Below are 23801 nucleotides of genomic sequence, written 5' to 3'. Positions count from 1 at the left end.
TCAAGATCATGTAGTTCCAACCCCCCTGCCATGGGCAGGGACACCTCACACTAAACCATATCACCCAAGGCTTCATCCAACCTGGTCTTGAACACTGACAGGGATGGAGCATTCACAATTTCAAAATACATTTCTGACCATCTATTTAAAAATATGTATTAAAAAAACCCCAAATCCTAACTGTGAAATTTCTTTTATAAGGATTTTCCAAGCAAAAAAAATCTCTATTTCCATAGCTGTTAGTATTTTTGCTAAGCCACAGAATTTCATATTTTATTCGTAGTTAATATACTAGAAAAATATTTACTTGGAGACATGATTCATTCTGACTAATGGGATCAAGCTAATTCAGAGCAAAGCTAAATAAAGAAATAAAGTTGTTTTTGGTTTGGATTGGGGATGTTTTGTTTGTTTGTTTGTTAAGAGTAGTAGGATGCCTTGTGTGAAGATAGGGCACAGAAGTGAATATCACCTAAGCTGGCCCCATCTGGCTGGTGCTAGTCTCACTAGCCAGTGGCCCAGAAAGGGTTGCAATAGATCACATCCATCTTACTGTTTGAGTGCTCCTTTGTAGCTAAATAAATGAGAGAGGATCATAAATGTTAGTGAGAAATGGGGCTTTGAATCCTTGGTGTTACATCAATAAGTGTTTTAACAGCTCTACCATTATCTTACTTTAAAAATGTGGAAGTACCCCCTGAAAAGCCAATCAGGTGTAAAACTGTATAAAGAAGTAACTGTTTCAAGCAGGATTGTGGTCATTTGTTCTGATTAAAAATGAGATTTTTCTCCACTGAGAGAACAGCCTGCCCTTCTTAGCTGTTATACACTGGGGAAAAAATCGGAGGTCACCTTTCCTGAGAGGTCTGCAGATCCTGGAGGCACTCAAGGACTACCAGCCTGCCACAGCCTGAGGAGTGCACTGGTCAGAGCTCTTGGTGGTGGTTTCTTTTTCCATTGGTAGCTCAGGGCAGTCTTCTGGAGGCTGGATTTTAAGGCCAGATCAAAAACTGGCTTTCTCCATAGCTCCTGATAAGCTATTAAGGAGCCAGCTGAAGCAGCAGTGTGGAATCAGATGGTGGCCCACAGCACCCATTCCCAGCTCCCCAGGAGCCCTGCCTCCAAGTTGGGCTTCATCAAGCATTTTGATTTCAACCAACCAGCTGATTAAAATGAAAAGTGGGTTTTATTACAGTCATTCCTAGCAACAAGCTTTTGGCCTGGAAGTCATAAATGCATTTTTTTTTCCTCTGGTGACTAGAAAGAGAACTTTGTTTTTTTTCCTTGAAAATGTTAAGAAGTCGTGCTTTGAAATGAGATGCAGCTAAACCGTGTGTGTAGACTGTGGGGACATCTGCTGGAGTGCTGGGAAACGGCAGACTTCAAAACGTCTTGATGGTGGAATGATTCGAGCTGAATGTGCCAGAAATTGGTATCATTGTGGCATTCTCTGGAGGCTCAGAAGTTCACATTTTACCCACATAGGAAACCAAGTTCCCATATCACAGTATTTCCATGCTAATTGCTCTAGGAGAACACTTAAGACCTGCCTAAGCCCATCTGGACACAACCCTCTCAATCTAAAAACTCTGTAATTTGGTCATATACGAAAATCTGTAGAAGAAGAGAAATCTCTGGAAATTCCTTGTAATCATGGGTGAGCCAGGATAAGGAGGCATCCTGTGAGGCAGACCAGCTCACTCAGCCCCAACCACATAACAGCCTTCCGTAGCTTCCTGTGGTACCCTTGGGATAGAAACGCTTTTTTGCAACTGGAAACAAAAAATGTCCTTCCCCCCATCTACCAGCTCTTGCAGTGGCTGCCCAAAGGACCAGCAGAAGAGCCGTTTTTGTTAAAATTAAGCAAAAGTGCTATTAGGAAACTAATTCCACCTTGAATTCGATAGTATGCGCAGCCCTAAATTAAGCTGAAATTGTAAAATTCATAGACTTTGGTGGAATCATAGAATGAATTCTGTTCTAATATGTGAGTACAGTCTTAATTAACTTGCTAAGTTTAAGGAAACTTTCATCCTATCAGCTGGAGAAGATGTGGCTGGGGAGATGATATGTATCTGTTCTGGCTATTACAGAATATCTGTATCTGTTGGAATTACATTTAGTGTTCCATCTTTCATGTGCTCTTCCCTATGTATCTGTACAATCTGATTCTTGCTGTCTGACTCTGTAGGATGTTTGCAGGGCTGGCACTGTCTGAAGAATGCCTTTGCAGTAATGTTTTCTGCAGGCATGATAATAAAATGAGGGGTGGAGGTATATGCATTTTAAACTCTTCAGCTGAAGTTTTCAGGTTCCTGTGTACAGAGAGAGGTCCATGTAATTAGATAACTAATACAATTTTCACAAATTCTGGCCCCTTCTTGCCCTGCACTCCACATTACTTACACTGTTTGCCACCCAGTCAACGTCAAGGATATTCTATAGCCCTTTTTCCAGCATCTATCATATTCCACTTGGAAACCTTGTTGGGCATCGATGGGTGGAAATTGCCAGTGAAGATCAGGATGAAAGTTTTTTCACAGCTGTGTCAATTTTGTTAATGCAAAAACAGTGAACCAGACATCTGGATAGAATTTATTTTTATTCCATACCTAAGAATGAATAACTTAAATATGAAAAATGTGGAGCACAACATAGGCTCACCTATAGTCTGTATACTGCTCCCATATAGTCTCTATGCTTTCAAGAGAAAAGCTGAAAAAATAGGACAAACTTTTTGTTTTGCTGAGTAACAAATCCTCCTGCCCTGGTGCTTACATATTGTTTGCTATATAAATACATTTATACTTTATCATTAATAACTTTAAGCATTTGACCAAATGTTGTCACATAAAACAGCATTAAGAATGCTTGAAAGAAGAAATTAATTATGCTTTCATTTCACTGAGCATACAGTGGTGCTCTGCAGCTGTTGCTCATTCAAAGTAAAAATACTGAATTTAATTTACCTACTGGTTAGAGAAATACATTAGTTCTAAGTTATCCTGAACGTGTTAGCTGTACACAGTGTAACTTTGTCCAATATGGTATTTAGTGACAGAAGCAAAAGTAGAAATGAAAACAGGACATGTTAAACCATATACTTTGTGAACTGTTTATCCCAAGTTATTAGGTTCCATTAAACTTATAATAAGTATCTCTTTTTTTCCCTTGCTCAGGGACGCGCCTCGCTAACATCTGAGAAACAGCATTTCGCCCATGAACATGATGAAATGAAAAATCTGGAAGATATTGTTAGAGATATAAAACCATCCGTGCTAATAGGTAATTCCTTTTACTTTAAAGCAATGACCTTCTTCTTTGTTGGAAAGAAGTGGAGATGTGGCTTTGCCTGAAGACAAGATCAAGTTCCTCTGAACAGAGTTTACCTTTGTGTGTTTTTAGAAAACACTAGGTGCATAATGGACTCTATTAAGCAACTGAACAAATGGTAACTATCCAAGCATGTAACACTGCTTTCACTCCAAGCCATCCATTTTACGGGGAGAATAATCCAAGTTGGTTTAAACATCTGATGGAGACCCTTATCACGTTCCTAAATTACTTCTGTGTATAGTGTAATGCAAATAACCTCAAACTTAGACTGAGAAAACTAAACTAAGCACAGGTAAAGCTGTGCAAATATGAGCATGCTGTACTCAAATCATTTCCCTCCTGTTTAGGTCCTTAGCCACCAGTCCTTTATGCAGACCAAACCACAGATTTTACAAAGACTTTTTCTTTTGTAAAAGCTGCAGGGCTGTGATCTCAGCACAGAACTGCTGGGCTCTCTGTAGGTTGGTTGTTATTTCAGTGACAGTTTCAGGAATGAACTGCAGGTACTCTGTGGAAGACTTGAAAGTTAATCTGTCTGGCTAGTAAAACCATCCATCCCAGGCTGGAAAATCTGAAATGCCATAGTGAAAGTTATCCTATATTTTAAGAGCTACCTTTTTGACTATGTCTAGACCACATGGTTCTTGTTTGGTAAAATCTGCTTTTCACGGTGATCATGAATGAGGTAAATGCTTATCTTTTCATATGCTACATAAATGCATGACTGGAAGACAAAGGCCAAGTAATCTATAGAAATCATTTAGAAGAATACAAGCCTGAAAAAGCTAGTGGAACAGAAGAACAGATTGATCCATCTGTGATATTTTTCTAGATAAAGGTGTGTGGGTACCTAGGGAAGATTTGCTGTCATTAAATATATAGATGTTACTGTGTATCATTTTTATATATATAAAACTATGCAACACTCCCTCAAGGTAACTTTCTCCTATCCATACTATATAATGAAGGCTGTTCATTATACATTACAGAAACAGCATCTTAAATTAATATTGGTTTTTGTTTCATTTGGGTGACTCATCATTCAGTATCTTCCCCTGGGCAGCAGGAGTCATGGGGAAATATGTTAATGTCCTTCTCCCAGTGTTTTACTTAATTCTGTCTCAGGGAATCCTCATACACATTTCATTGCCTGCAGTGGCTCAAGGAAAAGCCTCAGTTTAGCCTGAAGAAGACATTAAATATTTGGCAACGGAAGACTTAACCAGAAGCTAAGGTGTATACCAGGCTCTTACACAAGTGGGTCAAAATGGTGACTGCCGTGACTGTTCGTCAAACATAGAGTGGCCCAAGTGGTCTAGTAGACCTTTGGCATCTAAGCATCCTTGTCCATTCACAGAAGGCGATTGACAGCTCAGATTTGCAAAAATACTATGTGACAGATGATATGCTGCTTTATAAAGAAGCAGTTGGAAAATACTCAGAGATACCTTAGAGAAATGTTAGTTCTGAAGCGTGCATGACCTCCTAGCCAGCTCTGCAAGGTGAGGGCCCCTTTCACCTCCCTCTAGGTACCTTCTGCTCTCCTTAGGCAGATATCAAGCTGCCCTTTTTGACTGGGCAACATTGGGATGCTCATTTAAGTATGAGTGATGAGAGGTTTGAGTACAGACTCAAGAGAGACTCGAGTTCCAGTCACTTCTCTCCCAGCCTGGGTTTTAATCCATTCCGACTCCCCCATGAGAGGGGAAACCAGTTTTTTTCTGTTTTGGAAAATAGGGTGCTGTGTGGAAAGCTGAGCAGGGTGCCAGGCATCAGGGGCCCTGGGCAAGAAAAAGGCTACCTTCTCTACAATCCAGGTGAGAGGGGCCTCCCCCAAAATAAAGATCCTTAGTTGTACTGCAAGGTCTGTTTATTTGTTTTCCACTGAAGGTGTGGGGAGCAAGGACCTGCTCCTTGGATTCCCAGATCTTGTATATTAGGCAGAAATGCAGGTGTACTTGACATCTCAAAAACATCACACACCTCTTTTTTGGTTGTGAAGCATCTAAGGTCCAAGACATGATACATGATTCTGTGTCCACCATGCCACAGAATCCAACTTAAGACGGTTTCATGCTAGATGCTTTCTTACTGCAAAACTGGCAGTTAGTCCCTGTGAAAAGCATTTGTAAGTGTGGACTGTATGGAGAATAGAAAAGCATGTCTGGTGGGATGGAAACGGACCTATTAAAAGGATTGTTGCTGACAGGTTAGACTCAAAATTGGGATTATTCCTCAGCTGAGGCTGGAGATGACAAAATGTTCAGCTGTAGAAGGCAGAGACTTGACTCATCACATCAGAAAAAAATGAAATCTGACAGACTGGATTTTGGGAGAAACTATCCAGTCTGTTGCATGACTATGGGAGCCAGAGCTGAACCTCTCTGTTCCTTGTTGAACTTACCTGCAGGCTGGGTGATACACTTCTAATATAGACAAAGGGCCTGAGAAAAGTGAAGTGATAGATTCACCGGGCTGTACAGGGGTGAATAGGTTCTGCCTTATATTAGGGATAATACTGAAGTTTCACTTCCACAAAATTTTTTATACAAAATTTTATTTTGCCCACATGTTAGAAAACAGGTTGAACTCCATTTTAGAGAGAGAAGCCTCCAGTAAAAAGAGCTCTGTTCTTTTAAAAGTGACACACATGTCTTACCTGAACTGACTTTATTTGTCTGTTTGTTCTGTTTGGTTTTCTTCTTTAGGAGTTGCTGCAATTGGTGGTGCTTTCACTAAACAGATTCTTCAGGATATGGCTGCTTTAAATGAACGTCCTATTATTTTTGCTCTCAGCAACCCTACCAGCAAAGCAGAATGCACTGCTGAGCAGTGCTACAAATATACAGAGGTAACCAAAGATTAACATCTCTCCAGTGCACATAGTGAAAAGTGAGATTGAAGTTAAAATGGCAGGAAGACAAGAGGGTGGCATAGAAAGTACCAATCATGTCTCTGTGTGTAGAGAAAATGAGTTAAATAACATGGTTTTCAGATGTTATCAAGACAATTTCACTGAAGTCAATATATGCTTCTACCCTCATAAAAACATTTCATAGCTTTTATTGGTGTCAGGCAAGGCTTAAAATCTTTATTATAACCCAAACATCAGTAACTGTCAATCATTAAAGCCTTATGCCTGTTTTTGAGCTGCACTACTTTGTGTAATATATACACACAGTGGCATGGTTTTAATTTGACATTTTATAAATACTCTTTAGGGTAAGAAAATACTTCAATACATGAAATAGAATCTTTAAAAGAATTCTTTATTAAGAACCAGGGTAATTGACTCCTCCTTACAAAGATTTCTATTATGGAAACACAAGTGAAAATGAAGAGAATTGCACTCATTTATTATTGTATTCAGCCTAGAATTTGAAATGTATGAGTACTTGACTGTATGTGTTTCACAGTGGATTGTGTTTGGATTTCTCGTCAAATACAGGGCAGTTTGAATGACAGTTTCACAGTGTTTAAACGACAGATTTAGCAGGCTCATTCCCCACTGCACACAATTACAGCACGATGCAAGAGCCAGGGAAGCAGCCTCCATAAAGCATTGGTTACAGTGCGTAACATCTGGTAGGCAGAGTAGGAGACACACTGAAGTATTTGATCTGTCACCAAAACTTATAATAAGCTGGCCATGATAGTACTGTATGACACCAAACCAAACAGAATATTCTTCTGAAGAGCTGAATAGCAACAGTGGCATATTTTAAAATGCACATTTCCAGTTCTCTGAAATAGACATAGATATTTCTGATACAAAGCACGTCTGAAGTATTTCACAGTGACATTTATCACTTCAGCAGTGCTAGCATAAATAAACGCTGGCTGTTCTTCCCCACCTAAATTCACAGGGGCCTTTGGGCTGTGAGCATAGAGCCTGCACAGTGTTAACTCCCCTCAGTCCAAACCTGCATTGCCTGCTGTAGAAATTACTTCTCTCTCTATGTGGCAAGAATGATCGGGGGAGAATCAGTAGTGCTGTAGGTGAGTCACCTCTGAGGTGCCTCTTCTGCCATCCTCGAACAGCCCTTGATGGTTCTAGCATGTGCTGCCATAGGGGTGTTCCTTACTCCAAGGGAGCAGTGAGACTCCATCCCCCTGAGAGCCCATCTCTTAGTGCTCTGATGGTATCACAACTCTGATCATGCATACTACGGAGTGACACCAGACCTAATATTCGTCTTAGCTACTGTAAGCCACTGTTGCTGCTTCTGGGCCACCCCACACCCGTTGTCACCATGACAGTATTGTCTGCTTTGAGTTTTACCTTCTTCCCACATACCCTTCTTCAGATGTAGATGCACAGAGTGCATAATGAGGGCGGGCTTTCAGTTTCTCCTCTTCTAAACGGTAGAGATAGCTCTTACCCGGATAAGGCAGCCATTACTCTTCGACATCAGATAGTCACAGAGGATCACCACTGATCTCTAGGATCAGCATCCTGATGTTCTTGAAACATACTCGTCAAATAGCTCTAACACCCTCTTGGAAGAGGTACTAAATAGATGCAACCCAGCTCCCCAGGTGACAAATATTTAAAAGGATGTGTGAAATACTTCAACAGCGTCCTCTTAACTAACGTGCTTTCTTCCACTTTCTTGTTCCAATTTAGGGCCGGGGTATTTTTGCCAGTGGAAGTCCTTTTGATCCTGTCACTCTTCCAAACGGAAAAACACTCTATCCTGGACAGGGTAACAATTCCTATGTGTTCCCAGGAGTTGCCCTTGGTGTTATTTCGTGTGGCCTGAGACATATTAGTGAGGATGTGTTCCTCACAACTGCTGAGGTACTGTTAAAAATTACTTAAATTCTTTAATTTAGTAACTTGGTAATAATGAGCAGTTAAACAGAAAACACTAAGCATTATCTTCAAATTTGATAAAACAGTGTTTTCTGTATAAGGTCTTTATGTACAAGGTGCATTGGTTTTATAAAGCCTGTTTGAAGAAGTTACTTTAAAAAACATAAATGTGTGTTCCAAAGATCATCTGACATAAACCACACCTCCTGTTGGCAAGGGAAGAAGACCGTCAGTACTGTATTATCATAGGCGAATGCACATAGGTTTGCGTACACACGCACGTAGGTTTGATTTTTTAGATTGAAAGGAATTCTGGTTTGATGTTGGCAGCTTTGGGGTGATTGTGGGTGTGTTTTGCTGGAAAAAATAGACTGAATTTCTTTTAGCTTTCTGCTATTTTTAAGCAGAGCTGTTGGAATCATCTTTTGTGGACCTCCCTTGTCAACAGCTGGTGGAAGTGCTCCATTGCCTTGTGGCTCCTTCACCACACTTTTACACAACTGCCATATTATTCTTGCCATTTTCTTTTCTATCCTTTTCTGCATTAGTTATTTTATTTCTTCAAGCAACTTTATGACGTTATGCCATTACCCAGCGTGTGATCTCTCCTCCTTTATCTCCATTCAGTGGTCAAGAGATGAATAGAGAGCAAACACTGTTACTTCTGGGAGTTATTCACCACCTACTTCCAGTGAATGTTCAAACTCTAACTTCCACTGTCTTACATTATGATATCATAAGTGCATAGGATTATATCTTCACATATGAGAGAAGCATCTGGCATTTATTATTTTCGAATCCCTTATTCAAACAAACTTGATTACAAGCATGGTTGAAATCAAATGTTTAATGCTTTGGGGTTTTATTTTTTTACCAAAAAAATTATCTCCCAAAACAATAAGTTAATCTGACTGTAGCTGTTTCTCTCTTAATGAAATTGTAACTTTCTTAGGTTTTCTGGGTCCAGCATCTTTTTCCTCATCTGCTATAATGTCATTATACCCTTACCACTCTTGCTTCTCACCCTTCCCTTCTCTTCTTACTCTATCCTTGAGTTCCTGCCTCCTTCATTGCCTCTGTTGGTTCTGCTTTTGGTTGGCACCAAGATCAATATAATGAGCCTCGCAAGACTCAGCTTCCTTCTATCCAGAGTGGTGGGGGCTATGCTTGCTCAAATTCCTGGCTGCTCAGATCCCAGGAATGTGTCCCCAAGCTCAGCCTTCTCAGAGAGGGCTCAGGTTCAGAGATTAGAAGTGCATGAAGGTCTGACTGTGTCCAGACAAAGTCATTAAAAGCTTGATGCTTTGGGGTTTTTCTTAAGGTTATTGGAATAAGGAGGAAGTCTAGACTTACTTTACCGAGTTAACTCTAATTGACCTAGATTCAATTAGGTGGTAATTTCCTTCTATAGGTGTCATGGTTTGAGCATGTTTTAAGGGTGTTTTTTGTTCAAGGTTTTTTCCAGCCAGGTGGAGGAGGGGAGTCCGGGAGGAAGGAAAGACAGGACACCTGACCCAGGCTAGTCAATGAGGTATTCCATACCATAGCACGTGATGCCCAGGATGCATACTGGGAAAGAGAAAGCTGGAGGGGTAGAGCTCTGGAGAAAAATGGAGGAGGGAGCACATGGTGCTCGGCCAGGCAGGGTGGAGTGAGTTATGGGTCGGTGGCTGGTGGGGTGTTGTATTCTTTTCACTTGCTGTTTGCTGTATCATTATTATTTGTAGTAGTAAATGGCAGTAGGGGTTTTGTGTTATGCTTTAGCAATTAAACCGTTCTTATCTCAATCCGTGGGGACTACATTCTTTGGATTCTCCTTCCTAACTCTCCGGGAGTTAGGGGACTTGGTTTTAACTACGACAATAGGAGAGAAAGCTGCACTGATTAGCAGCGAGAGAATGCCTGACTCAGCTCTTGCAGCTTCTGTAAGGGGCATTGCATTCTAATTCTTGCTCCTTCTGTTCTCTTCATGGATTAGAGGAAGAAAATGGTCCTTAGCTATCACTCAGAGGCAATTGATAGGCAACGTGATCCTCTGACTGGCAGTATGTCATATGAAGCTTTCATAAACAGCAGGCCCTGCACGCTGCCCGTGCTGGATTTTTGAAAGCTTTATTTAAGGTCCAGCCTATGGCATCTTTAAAGCAGTTTGCCAGCAGCTTGCCCTTTATATGAAAGAGATTCACAATTGCCATCTTTAAAATTAGTAAAAAGCCCAGACTGTCTCCACTGGCTTTAACCATCCTCGAAGGGCAATGATCCATCTTGAAAGTTTTGGGGTAATTATATCCTCCCTTTAAATCCTCCCCTGTAATTTCAGTTGGATACGGTGATCTTCGCCTGCTGGTCTAAAGTGCTGTGTTAAACAGTTGTCTTATTTCATTCTAGGAGTTGCTTCATTTTGGTTTGAGTGAAATGGTTCCTATATATAGAGTGCTGATGGATGAAAGGTGGCATATGTGTGGATTCAACTGTGTTTCAAGTGGTGGTCTACTCAGAAAATAAACCTGTTCAGAACAAAGGAATTTATCTGAACAGAGACATGTAACAGGGAAGTAAAATAGTATCAGAAACTGCAAGGAAGCTTTGAAATTCTCTCTTGAGGTAGAGGTTCTCACCTGACTTCTTTTTTTATTTGGTAAAGGTTTTCTTACACAATTGCCTTCCTCTAGTAAAATCCCTAGAAAAGTTTGACCTGTGAAAATGTCGGTGGGGTTATTTGCATAGAAGGTCTCTGTTGGTGGCAAGATCAGTGGATGGCTACTGGCCTCACAGCTGGAACTAAGAGCATTCACATCTGGTCTCCTTACTTTGTGCGAGGCAGTGTGTGGATGGGGCTTGGGTGAGGGACAGGCGGTTACCGAGCAAGGCAACCACTGATGGATTTCAGAGGAGCCTTTGCTGGAAGATGTGTCAGGGGTGTGAAGGCTGGGCGGGCTGTGTAGGCCCTCGGCTGAAATTGCAGTACATAGCAAAAGCAGAAGTGCTTTTTGTTAGGTTTTCTTGGCTTTTTTAATGGGGGGATAAAATTAAAATAGTTTCATGTGGGTTTTAGAAGAGTGGTTTGTATTCTCCATTTGACATGGAAGCACCGAAGATGGTGCAAAATTGAAAGCACCAAAACCATTCATTTTAGAAAGAGAGATCTTCTCAGATTGTAGCAGTAGCTTACCTGAAAAAAGCAGTTATAAAAAAGAAGCATCCCAGGCTGCATGCCTGCACCTCCTGTCTTCTTGCTTTGCCACCTCTCCAGTTAAATCCAATAAAAGTCACAAACAGCTTATTGTAACTACAACAAATTCTACTTGCAGTGTTCTTTTCTTTCTGCCAAGTAAAATAGGATGTAACTTTGATTTTAGACAATAAATCTAAGGTGCTGAGAGCTGTAATAACTCTTAATTGCAGGCAATTACTCAGTGATGACAAGGGACATTACCTATTATTCTAAGTTCTACCAAACACAACAAAGGGACAGAGAATTATGAACTAATGAAATATTCTTGGCATGTATGACCTACAGTTAAGTTACTCCAGAAATAATCCTATTAAATCCTTTCATTATAGAGAATTTGTCCTCCAAAACCCAAGAAGCCCCACTTGCTTTATGCCATTTGTTGTCTTGATCCCCTTTCATTGAAGTTCTGCAATAAGGCTTAGCTAATTTCTGTATTAAAAACTTTAATTAACTAAAATTTAAAACACAAAAATAGCCAAATAGCCAAACTGGGTTGCACCTAAGGGTGAGTTGCAGCCTGCTCAGTGTCTTCCTGCGAAAATAAGCAGTAGCAGAAGCTGAGGAAAATACAGATGGGAAGATACAGAGTGATCCTTTTGTTGAAATGACTTCTCAGCTTCTGGCAGCCTGTTCTATATGGCCTTCCTGCGCTGGAAATTTTATCCCTGTATGGATTATCTTTCATAAACAAGCCTGGTGGCTTCTTAAACATGTTTATACATTTGAACATCATTTGGCAATTAGTGTCATAGTCTAATTATGAGTTCTGTGGAGAAAGAAACTCTCATAATTTCCTGCTCTCTGATGAATTGGGTTCCCTATAGTGCCATGAGAAACGTTCATCTTTGATTGCGATGCATTTTCTTTCAATATTCTTTTTTTTTTCCTCCCAAGGCTGGTTTATCATTTTGTTTGTTTCCTCATAAATAAAAAACAACCCTACCTTTTGGTCATACCCCTCTTGATTCTGTCCCATTCTTATTTGAAGCAGGAGGAGCAAAAATGCACACTGTTCAAGCAGTGGCACATTGTGGATATATACATTGGTGTAATCACATTTTCTGTGTCGCCTCTTGTTTTCTTAATAACTCCCAGTGTTGACTCATCATTCTGCCCCCTGCCACTGAGCTGGTGTTCTTGAGGAGCGTTTTTCAGAGACCACATGGGGAAGGTGTCATTCCCTTTGAAAAAGCTTGATTCTGTGGTTTTGCTTAGTTTCTGATGCTGTTACAGGAGTCTGTCAGAAGGAATAGCCTGGCATCTAAATAGTTAAGCTTGCTACCTCTCCCACTCCCAGCAGCACTCAAATGTTTTGTTGCTTGCTTTCCATCAACCCCATCACAAAACAGAAACAGGCTGCCCCTGACCTTTCGCTTTCAGTGATACATCACACTAACAGCAACTTGCTGTTGATTTCTTCAGATTTCATCTTTCCTGCTGAGCCCCATTGAACTGCTGACAGCAGAAACCTCATGTTGTAAGCTCCCCATTACACATTCAGGTGCACTTCTTGTTTTATCAGAGGGCTGCTGATCAATTTTAACTAACCTACTTGCTATTGTGGAACGCAAAACCTACATTTTACGTTGTCTTAGCTCCCTCTAGTGTGGTTTTATCTCTGCTGCATTTCTCAGTATCGGATTAAAATGTAAGTAATTTTCCTTTATTTGTTATACTCAACAAGAGGGTAGGTTCTTGTTGCTCTTGTTGCCATTTGCACTCTGAATGGAAAAACTTACTACACCTACCAGCATGCTGTGTAGATTGCAGAAGAGAACTTTGTTGTTTCTCTTTGAACCTGGAGTTACTATAGCATTTGCTATTTAATTCAAACTATTTACCTACTTCTGTCAGAAAAGTTGAATTGATGATATCCAGGCATCTCTTCTGACACAGTCCTACCTGTTAGCAAGCAACATACACAAGGTCCTATTTCCCACATACAACATGAACTGTCGGAAGCAGTTTGTGCTGTTACTAGTGTCTTCCTAGGATGTTCCCTCAAAAGTGCAGTTCTTGCTTTCCCTTTGGGTCATGTTAGCAGTTTAATTTCACAGTGTTTCCTGGACTTCCCTGGTGTTTTCAGAACCTCTTGATGGGTCATACATGACAACACCAGATACTATCCAGACCAGTTTTCCTTCCATCCGCAGAGTACCCTTTGCAGGTCACATCACACAGTATTATCCTTGCGCTCCTGGATCAGTCAGTGGTTTGGTTCTAATCTTTTATTATCTAAGTTTTATTTCCACAAAAGTATATAATTTCTACTGATGAGAACACAAAGGGTGCCTCTATATCACTCTTCTATTTTGCATTAGAATGGTCTACTGGAGCACATCTCCCTGGTGTCCCTATAGACTCTACCTATGTGCACTGAAGAAGCGCACTGGTTTCCTTTTGGATTAAACTAAATGGAAGGACACACTCCAGGAGCAAGCCTAATGTACCAAATGTCAATGGAAACTGCTTATAAACTGTAACAGCTTTAAGAAGTATGAGCTTGCACTGTACAAAGAACTTCCTTTCCCTGTGACTGTTACGTGTTCCCAGCTGTTGAAAGGGCAAGTGACATCCCCTTCCCAGAGTCATTCCTTTCTGTCCCAAAGCAAGGTAGAGAAATTTGGATTCTGCTGATACAAATCTCTCCTAATGTTTTTTACTAGCTTGTTTTGAGAATTGCATAGAGGATGTTAGCGGAGGTAGCCATTAAAAACCACATGCACTCAGACCATTTTTAATACATTGGTTTCGTGCTTAGTTTGCTTATAAGGTATTTAGATTTGGTTCTAACTAGCTGTTCCCTAGAAGGTACAAATATGGGCACTTAAGATATTAAACCCTCAAGTCCACCAATGAGATTACAAGGTAGAAGATAGGTTAGCTAACTGGCATCAGCTGAATCCCAATCTGGATCACCCTGAAAGGCTATATGCTATTTCAGATTTTCAAATGACAACCAGATTTTAGCTAATGATAGCAGAACTACCATTAGACCTAAAGGCAGCCCCAGGACCCATTGCGTCTTAAAACGGATCTGTTGGACTTGAATAAGTCTTACTGTCTGAGTGAGAAAAGCGCATAACTCCCTAAACTTCTAGCTCTTGTGTAGCTACTCCTATTGCTAAGGCTGGTTGTAAAACACACTGCCTAGGTGGATTAAGCAGTATCTGTGTGATCTGAGAAAGCAAAACCATTTCTTTGCCTCAGACTAGATCACTGTCTCATAGAGGCAGAGCTGCATCTGCATTTCAAGTTAAACATGTCTGCTTTTTTTTCTAGGTAATAGCTCAGCAAGTTTCGGATGAGAATTTACAGGAGGGTCGTCTGTATCCTCCATTAGTCGCTATTCAGGAAGTATCGCTGAAAATTGCTGTAAGGGTAAGTCATTTATTTCAGTCTCCTGTGGCTTCTCTTCTCCCCACGCTCTCTACGTCATTTAGCATTTGATTTGATCAGCTATCACACCTCCGCACAAGTTGAAGTTGGTTCACGTCAGTCTTGGATGAGTAGCAGTTTCAAAATTGAATTTAAATTCATAAATGTAAATGTAATCCAAGTACAAGACGGAAGGATATGGAACTATAGCAAGTGTTTATGTTTGAGGAGCCCGAACTGAGCTGTGCACCAGCTATGAGTGGGTCCCTGGGCTTACAGTTGTGTGAGGTGCACAGCTGAAGGTGTTGGCCCTTTGTGGTGCTCAGTTGCCTGTCAAAATGTCACCCTGTGTCCAGGGACTACTCCCTTTTTATCCTGCTCTTACTCTGGCCTATCAAAATAACTAACTACGAGGGATGCTTTTTGTTTATGGCTCAGGTTTGGGCCAGGGGGTTGTTCATTTGGTTGGCTTTTACTGGTAAATATTGAGCTGATGCAGGTGGATTTTCAGTAACTGACTTAAACCCACAGAGAGAAGAGGAAGCTTTCAAATAATGCATTTATCCCAGTTCCTCCCTTGTTCTGTTCTTTAGGAAGGTTTTTTTTCAGCATTTTAGAAGGTTATTTTGCTACTCTTCCATGACCTTTTTTTCTCAATTACTGTTTTCTCTCTTGGTCACCATGCTGTGAATAATTCCACTTACTGCATATTCTTTGGAAAGAACAACAAGGAGCCATCACATGTGAAACAGTTCCCCTGGCTTCACTCATTCTGGGTATTTAACAAAAATCCTTCTCACAGTTCACATCATCTTAGGCAAATAATATCTTTTCTGTAAGTGTCAAAACGTTACCCGGATTCCTCAGGCAAAATCAAACTGCTGGTGTGTTTGGCAGAAACACAGTGATAGAAATTCCTCCTCTACTTGTTCATGTTACAGCAAATACAAGAAAGGAAAATATTATCAAACAATTCTGTCTCCCTCATCTTTGTTGAAACTTTATTCTTGCGAGTACCTACTCTGGCTCATACAGCCCAGGAGGTTTAGCAATGGCCTCTGCCTCTTCCAGGGGAGGAATACTCTCAACAGTTTTTGGAATACCAAACATGGGATGTAAATTCAGACTGTATTCAGCTATGATAATTATGTGCACAGACCTGAAGATGAACTCTCACATTAACACCCAAAATGCTGCTCAGTCAAATCAGGTTGGGCTTCACATTAATCCTAGACGGGAAGTCTAAATACGGTAACTTGAGGTCTCAGCTTCTCACCAAGCCAAAACATTTATGTTTTAAAGAGAGCTAGGGCAAGCAGGAAGGAGACCATCTTCCTTTTATTCAAAGTAGGAGCATTTGTCTGATTACCAAATACAGTTTGAAGCTGATCTTTCCAAAGAGTGCTGCTGCATAAAAGCAGTCTGTCAAACTTCTTTGGTTTCGTAGCTGAATGTCCAGTCTAAAAACAGACATTTCTCTAGTAAGTGTTGTACGGACGTGAGAGGCTACCTTGATGTGTTGAGCGGACTTCAACTCCTTCTAAACGTCAGTTTTGCTACAGCTATACTTGTGATGCGTAAGTGAATTCACTCAGGTATGGTCTTGGGTTGGAAAAAGCAAGCAAATACTCATATTCTCCCAACCATCTCTAGAATTGAACACATGCATTGTATAAGACTTATTTTTTCTCCTGAGTTTACCTTTAAGAAATATATTGTCAAACTGGTGAATAAACAACTTCGTTGATATGCAGGGAGTTTGGGGGCATGGAACAAACTTTTCTTACAGTGCTTTGGAGAAGATGGTAAATCAGACTAACCTGATGATTAAAACACATAAATTGTATTTCAGTGCTTGGTGTTTGTGGAACGTATTATCCACTACTGTACAACAAAAGCCAAGATATTACTGGATGAGGAGGAGTGCTGTATTTGTAACAGCAATGACATGTAATCGTGTTCAAAGGTAGCACGAGTCAGATTCACTTAAATGCAAACATCATCTTTTCCCAGTCTTTCTCACTACTAGCCTGGATTCAGTGTCAATATAGGTGACTGTCAGCACTGGAGAAGATGAAGTCTTACCTTGATTTTGAGCTAATTCCAACTTTTAAATCCTATTGAAAGTACTCAAATAGTTTATAAATCAGCACTAATTATGATTTTAATGCATCTTTTTAGATCGCAGAAGAAGCCTACAGGAATAAAACTGCCTCCACCTATCCCCAGCCCAAGGACCTAGAAGCCTTCATCCGCTCTCAGGTTTACAGTACCGATTACAACAGCTTTTTGGCCGACTCCTACACCTGGCCTGCAGAAGCCATGAAACTGTAAATATTGAATGAAGAATGAACAAACTAGCAGCAGCTAGAAAGCACTACACTATCCAGAACATCCCTGCCTAGGAAGTCTAAGAATAGCTAATTTTTTAAGATGCAGAAAACTTTTTCTAAATTGTAATATTCAGTTAGAAACTCAGATCAAGAAACCATAACTACACATCAGAAAATAAAAGTTAATCTGTGAGATGTATTTGTGGTGTTTGGTTATTTTAATTGACATATCCTACACTGTGTTTTGAGAGATGTTTTTTGTTACCAAAATAAGTGTTTGTATCTTGAGTTGATAATTTTATCACAGGTGTAAGAACTCCAAACTGCCTGACCATCCTCCTCCACAGACTTTCTGACCTATGACAGTGTTGCCTTTCTCATTTCCTTCTGGTTGAAATCTCATGGATAAGGCCTGTTTCTAAACCAGCTTGTTTTGCTATTTTAAAGGAAAAAGTTTATAATTTGGCAACTTCCCAACAGGACCTGATGCAAATTGGCATATTGGTTTTGAGTCATGATCATGTGGAATCTGCACTCAGGCATCAGTGTTCTAAAAAAAAAACCCCAAACTCTGAGGAATTATTGCTTGTTACAGAATTACTACTCCAAGACAAATGTAGTGTGCTCTTTGGACAGTTCTGGAAACAAAGTGTACCTGAAGTTTTTTTTCCTGCTATCATGCTATAGAGATTATTTCTACAAAATTAACTTCTTCTGTCCAGCCCCTCAGCTCTGCCACAGCTCAGCCTGCAGGTCCTCAATTCCAAAGAGGAGAGGCAACTTCTCCCACACTGCAAAATGCCTGATTGTGAATATTTTTCCCTTACTGTGCTTTTGGCCAAAGTTATGATCATACAAACAAGGTACTTACCACAGTGAAGGAATGCAGGTTAATCTTCATTCTGAGCAACCAGAAATACTGCCTTCCTTTGTATTTTGATCTATGGCTATTAGAAGTATTAAAACACTTTCTTATCTTTTATTTGAAATATAATAATATCTGGTATTTTTCTAGTCATCAGCTTAGTGTACTGAAACAGCCTTTTAAATAGCTGCTGTCAAAACAGGCTGATTGTTGGAGTCAAACATCCAAAGTTCTACAGCTCAACAGTAAGTCTGCTTATATTGCTTAGCACCAATGTTCAAAGTATGGTGCTCAAAAACAAAGTGGAAAGCGGTAAGCTAGTAATCCTGTAAGGCCCATTCTTCTTCTACATATTATACTGAACATGATAATCTGTTATGAATCGGAAGACTGAATTGCAATTCACTACCTAAATACACACAATCAGCATGCTACCCCTCAGGAAAGCATTGCCTAACAAGCTGTTCAATATCATTTCCTGTGAAAAGCTGCTGGAAAATTGTCTCTCAGTACTAATTTGACAGAGAAAGGATGGGTAAAATGACATGTATTTATATTTAATATATAATATATATATAGGGCTTTCATTTTCCCATATTTTACATGTATTTCCTTATGTAACAGAGGAAAACCAGAGGAAACACTAAGTTTTGTCCTATTTTACACATTTTCAAAGGTGCTTGACCTGATAATGTTAATATAAAATGCCATGAGTTGGGCAGCTGAAAAATTACTATTAACATAACCAGACCATGTAATGAAATTACAGGAAGAGGATTGCAACAATGCTGGTATTGGCAATATAACTATATAGGTGCCACCTAAAGTGTACAAAGAACGGGGTGACGTGGGCTTCTTCTTCCTTCCCCCACCCTTTATTTAAAAATTAAAACTTGTTCCTGTGGCTGGACATAAGCCTTTGCATTTCATGGATTAATTGAATGGAGAGCAGATGCTTTGTGAAGCAGCAAAAGACACTAACCCATGAATGCAACAGTGAGATTTCCTTGAGCTGGGTGTACAACTATTGGCAACCATGTTCAGCTGTGACTGCAGGCACTTTTGTATCCCAAAACTTTATGTACAAGTTAAGTGCAGGTCTACACTGAACCTTAGTAACATACAACACATATGACGAGACAGCAGTGTGTAATTAAGGATACAGTGTGGAATGTTTATCACCTTGCAGGCACTTTGGGGCATGGCTCATAGTGACAAATGCCAATTCTAGGGTCACAGAAAATAAGCAAACACCTCTCAGAGATATGGGGCAAATCTGAAGAGAAGCTAAGATTAACTACTTCACCATTCTTCTTGTATATTAAACTGTTTCCCTTTTCACAGTAGCTGTAAGGCACGGTATTTCAATGTTAGTCACCTCTTGCTGTCCAAAATTAGAACTCCTTCCAGAGTTTCTCTTACTTGTCTGAAAGTTTGCCTTCAACATCAAATAAGATCTGAAAAATGTGTCCACTTTGATGCTGTTTCAGGAATTCTAGGAACTGGCCAAGATCCATGTGGTAGTCATTCCTCAGGCCATAATCTCCATGTGCCTGAAACTGTAGGTCTTCAAAAGCACGAAAGAGCCGAAGACCATCGATGCTTCCCTCTGTTTCTATGTTCTCCACATGCTTGCATGAAATATGCTTCCAGTTGGGATATCTAATAACCCGCCAGAACTCTTCACAGTGTTCTCGGAGTCCCTCCACACAGATGACACCAGGTTTCCCTGTCAGGCAGAAGCCAGTCAGATTTAATTTCTTTGCACAGTCAAAAATCTTTTTCCTCAGTTCCTGCCTATATATATGATGGCTGTAGATCCACATACGACGCAATGTTTCTTTAACTGCCACTTTTTCTGAGGCACTTTCAGAAGAGATCTTGCTGTTTTCCAAGTAAGGCAGGCTGTTGTCTTTCAGCCACTGCACAGCTTCACATATACACAGTTCACCTGAATCCAAAGAGCTCATGTGAGAAGCAAGATGAGTGTTGAGCTCCAGCTGTTGCTGTCTGTGCAGTGCATCTGATCTCACGAAAAGCTGAGGAGCTACATGAGGGTACATACGAGGCAGCAGTACCTGCAGTTCCACTTTTACCTTAAAAACAGAACACACACACAAAAGGAAAATTAATTCTGCAGCTACTGAAGACATTAGATTCTTTGTCCCTGTCAAAAGCAGGTTATACAGAGATGTAATTAAGATTGCAGTGTCCTTATGACTGGAATTTCCAGTTTCCTTTTCCCCATAATGTATTATTTTGTTTGCACCTTTTCTTTTGTTGCATGTCATGTTTTAAACCCAGGCTCTTAGTCAGCCATGCAGCCCTCTCACTCATTCCCCCCTTTCTTCTCACCCCCTGGAGAGATGGGGAGAATCAAAAGATAACTCCCATGGGTTGAGATAAGAACAGCCCAGTAACAAAAGTATAACACAAACCACTACTGCTACCACCAATAATAATAAGAGAAATAACAAGGGAAGAGAATACAATACCACCCGTTGATACCCAGCCTGACCGAGCAGTGAACCAACCCTTCTGGGTAATTCTCAGTTACATCCTGAGCATAACATGCTGTGGTATGGAATACCTCTTTGGTTAGTGTCCTGGGTTCAGCAGTAGCAGTCATTTTTTTCTCCTTCTTAGTAGCTGGTGCAGCACAGTGTTTTGACTTTCGGGCTGGGAACGGTGCTGACAGCAGCGATGTTTTGAGTTACTGCTCAAATGTTTGGTTTGTCCAAGGACTTTCTGACCCTCATGCTCTGTCAGGGAGGAGGGGAGGCCGGGAGGAAGGAGAGACAGGACACCTGACCCAGGCTAGCCAAAGAGGTATTCCATACCATAGCACTTCATACCCAGGATGTAACCGAGAGTTACCCGGAAGGGCTGGGGCTCTGGGGAATGGAGGAGGTATCAGTCGATGCTTGGAGTGGCAGGGTGGGGTGAGTTATGGGTCGGTGGCTGGTGAGGTGTTGTATTCTCTTCACTTGTTATTTGCTTTATCATTATTACTTGTAGTAGTAGTAGCAGTAGTGATTTATGTTATACCTTAGCAATTAAACTGTGCTTATCTCAACCCGTGGGAGCTACATTCTTTGGATTCTCCTCCTCAACTCTCCGGGAGTTGGGGGAGCGGGGAGGAGGGAGGGGTGAGTGAACGAGCTGTGCAGCTTAAACCACGACAGTTAGTTTGGGTCAGGTGCTCTGTCTCTGCTTCTTCCCGGCTTCCCCTCCTCCCTGGCAGAGCATGAAGCTCAGAATGCTTGGTCAGACTTAACATTTGAGCAGTAACTAAAAGCATCGATGTTATCAGCGCTGTTCCCAGGCTGAAAGTAAAAAACACAGCACTGCAACAGCTACTAAGGAGAAAAAATGACTGCTACTGCTGAACCCAAGACATTGCACCATGGTGTGACTTTCCCAACATACCTAATGATACCAAGTCTGCTCTCGTCTGCTGTTTAGAGGTACTGCTGGAAAGGCGGCACAGGTACCTTCTAGGGATATTTCTAGTGCACATACTCAGTATGTGCTCAGTGCTGCTACAGCAATAAACTACAAGTCTGTCAGTCAAGGGGCAAGTGGCTTCTGAGAACCTTGTCCCTTACCAAATGCACAGCTGCCCAACAAACACAGCCAACTCCCAGGATCTACACCAGGAAAACAAGGCCAAGAGTTATATGAGAGAGTGTTTATGATTAGAGGCACATGGCAAGGGGCTTGGAATTAGATGAGCTTAAAATCCTTTCCAACCCAAATCTTTCTATGATTCCATACATTATTACCATTATTTTAAGCAAGTATTCATCCTAACAGAGGAAGCATTCTCAGGATTATACGGGATAAGAAGATTTACATGCATTTTAGGCCAGGGAAACCTCTAGATTGGGTAAAATAATCTCCTACAAACCCTGGGCTGTTGAATTTTTCTTGATTATTCCTGCAGCACCTTAAAATGGAGCACCTCAGTTCTTTGGCAACCAAGCCCTACCTCTAAGCCAAAAGCAGGAGAGAATTCACAAGTCTTCAGTGCCTGGGGCACCCGTGTACTACCATTAGGGGACCTTCACTACAGTATACATTGTCCTGCAGAGAGAGAAGTGAATCGTGAAATGACCAATTACCTTTCCAAGTTCCTTGACAATCTGCGATGGAAAAAAATTCTTCCTGCACAAGCCCTCCCTGCACAGTTCATAAAACCTCTCTCTGAAGGCTGGTAAAAGGGTGTGTTTTAAAGAGAGACCTAAGCTTGTACTTAAGTTTCCAAGTAATCATGAGGTTGCATCATTAACCAGTAAATTGTTCTGATGTTTAGTTTTCCTTACTCTGAGAAAAACGGCTTCTAGATTGTGTTTGTCTCTTCTCAGTTTCCAGTTACTGCAGCATTATACACTCAGACCTAAGTTCTCTATGCAAGTATTTGCATCACTTCATTGTCATATATAATCTTTTCTTGAAGCAGATAAATTACTGGAACTCCTTTATGCTGTAAGTTTTGTTTTGCTATTCATAGGTTGGTTTTCTTTTAGTGTGTGACTCTTCTTAATAGTATTCTGCCATTTGGGGCTATTTTTAACATTTCAGATACAGATCGATGAATTTCAGTACACGTGGCAAGGGGTCAATGAGAGAACTACTAGGGCAATTTTCCTAGAATAATATAAAGTCCAACATATGTGTTCCCACAGGGGCAGCACTGCCTTTGTAACACACAACTCTTTGTAAAACAGTAAATCAACCACCCTGATATAAGCACAACCCTAAACCCTTGTGAATGCTACACATACCACTGGTGTTGGTTATCTATTCCTATCTGTGATTCTATCAGCCTTTCTTGCCCAAAGGAAGTTCAGACGCAAATAAATGATTAAAAAAAGACTCTTGACTTCTAAAGCAACAAACAGAAATTAGGTGGGTTTTTTCTTTTTTTTTAGGGCAGTTTAAGTAAGTGTGTGCATAAGGAGTAAAAACCCAACACACATGGACACATCTGCATGGAATTTCTCACCTTTGCCTCTCCTACATCAATAGTGACTGAATATTCGAGCTGTGGGGGCAGAGCTCCATCAGTGTTTCTCAGGTAGCGCTGCACGCTGGGCACAGCATCCTCATCGAGATTTACTTCCCCTTTTTTGGGAAACATTGAAAGGAGCATTTCCACTTCTATCAGCTGGAGCTCCAGACACTCTTTTACTGTGACAGCCATTGCACTGCCCTCTGCACACACCTGGAACAAGAGGGATTCAACACACAGTTAAGTTCAGCATCACACCATGCAACCCAACAAGCCGGCCTTCGCTGGGCAACCCCGTTACTTAAGGACAGAGGACGATTAAATACGGCTACAAAGCGCTTAGGAGTTAGCCCCTTAAAGGCATGTTTCACAACCAAGATGGAGATGCCTCACCTGGGCCGTGCGTTTCAAGCCGCCACCGGGAGCAAAGGCGAGAGAAGGGAAGCAGAAAGAAGGGGATATGGCTCTTCGTGCCGCCGCCTTCCTTGGAGGCGGCTGCTGAGGGGACGAAGCACCATAAACACTTCAGCTCAGTGCCGCCACCTCAGCACCACAGACAGGGCGCGCATGCGCAGTCAGCCGGGCCGGGCCCGGCTAGGCCCGGTGTCACGGGGAACTTTGATCTGTTACAGAGGAAAACACCCAGCCCTGACGTTAACAGCGGGTTTGCAGTTAACGCTTACAGCTCTCCGGAACGGTTGGGCCGGGGGAAGCGGAAACGCGACAACACCCCCGGTTCCCACGGCACCGACACCCGCGACCCGAACCTCCGTTTCCACCGTGGACTGGTGAGTGGGCGTGGCCCCAGTGCCACGTCGCGGCAG

At 41.2% G+C, this 23801-nt stretch overlaps 2 protein-coding genes across 4 annotated transcripts in view; one reads left to right on the top strand and one right to left on the bottom strand.

Moving 5' to 3' along the window:
* ME1 (malic enzyme 1) overlaps positions 1 to 17297 on the top strand; it is a 167375-nt gene extending 150078 nt beyond the window's left edge. The window contains exons 10-14 of the mRNA XM_005153144.3: positions 3180 to 3285; positions 6045 to 6187; positions 7964 to 8137; positions 14670 to 14768; positions 16947 to 17297. Coding sequence (XP_005153201.2) covers positions 3180 to 3285; positions 6045 to 6187; positions 7964 to 8137; positions 14670 to 14768; positions 16947 to 17099 — 675 coding nt within the window. The 3' untranslated portion in view covers positions 17100 to 17297. The remainder of the gene's footprint in view (positions 1 to 3179; positions 3286 to 6044; positions 6188 to 7963; positions 8138 to 14669; positions 14769 to 16946) is intronic.
* Positions 17298 to 18546: 1249 nt separating this feature from the next.
* On the bottom strand, positions 18547 to 23768 carry RWDD2A (RWD domain containing 2A). Of its 3 annotated transcripts, none has more exons than XM_005153145.3 (3): positions 23371 to 23768; positions 22972 to 23190; positions 18547 to 20059 (listed from the first exon to the last, which is right to left on the bottom strand). In XM_005153145.3, exons 2-3 carry the CDS (start codon positions 23167 to 23169, stop codon positions 19382 to 19384), a joined length of 876 nt encoding a protein of 291 aa, XP_005153202.2. In that variant the 5' UTR covers positions 23170 to 23190; positions 23371 to 23768; the 3' UTR covers positions 18547 to 19381. The 3 variants fall into 3 exon arrangements, 2 of the variants coding, with proteins under 2 accessions (XP_005153202.2, XP_033917180.1); XM_034061289.1 differs by having other exon boundaries at positions 23661 to 23762; XR_004081153.2 differs by lacking the exon at positions 23371 to 23768 and adding an exon at positions 21955 to 22049 and having other exon boundaries at positions 19936 to 20059; positions 22972 to 23104.
* Positions 23769 to 23801: the final 33 nt, after the last annotated feature.

This window comes from Melopsittacus undulatus, chromosome 3 (assembly GCF_012275295.1).
Source record: "Melopsittacus undulatus isolate bMelUnd1 chromosome 3, bMelUnd1.mat.Z, whole genome shotgun sequence".
In the NCBI taxonomy this organism is placed as follows: Eukaryota; Metazoa; Chordata; class Aves; order Psittaciformes; family Psittaculidae; genus Melopsittacus; species Melopsittacus undulatus.
Note: the sequence above shows the minus strand (reverse complement) of the source record. Positions and strands in the feature narration are given on the sequence as shown.

What these genes read in the sequence shown, in the direction of transcription:
- RWDD2A (XM_005153145.3), bottom strand. Translation starts at nt 23,169, where the DNA reads ATGGCTGTCACAGTAAAAGAGTGTCTGGAGCTCCAGCTGATAGAAGTG. An exon ending in TTGATGTAGGAGAGGCAAAG is followed by an intron (nt 20,060 to 22,971) that starts GTGAGAAATTCC and finishes TCTGTTTTTAAG; the next exon opens with GTAAAAGTGGAACTGCAGGT.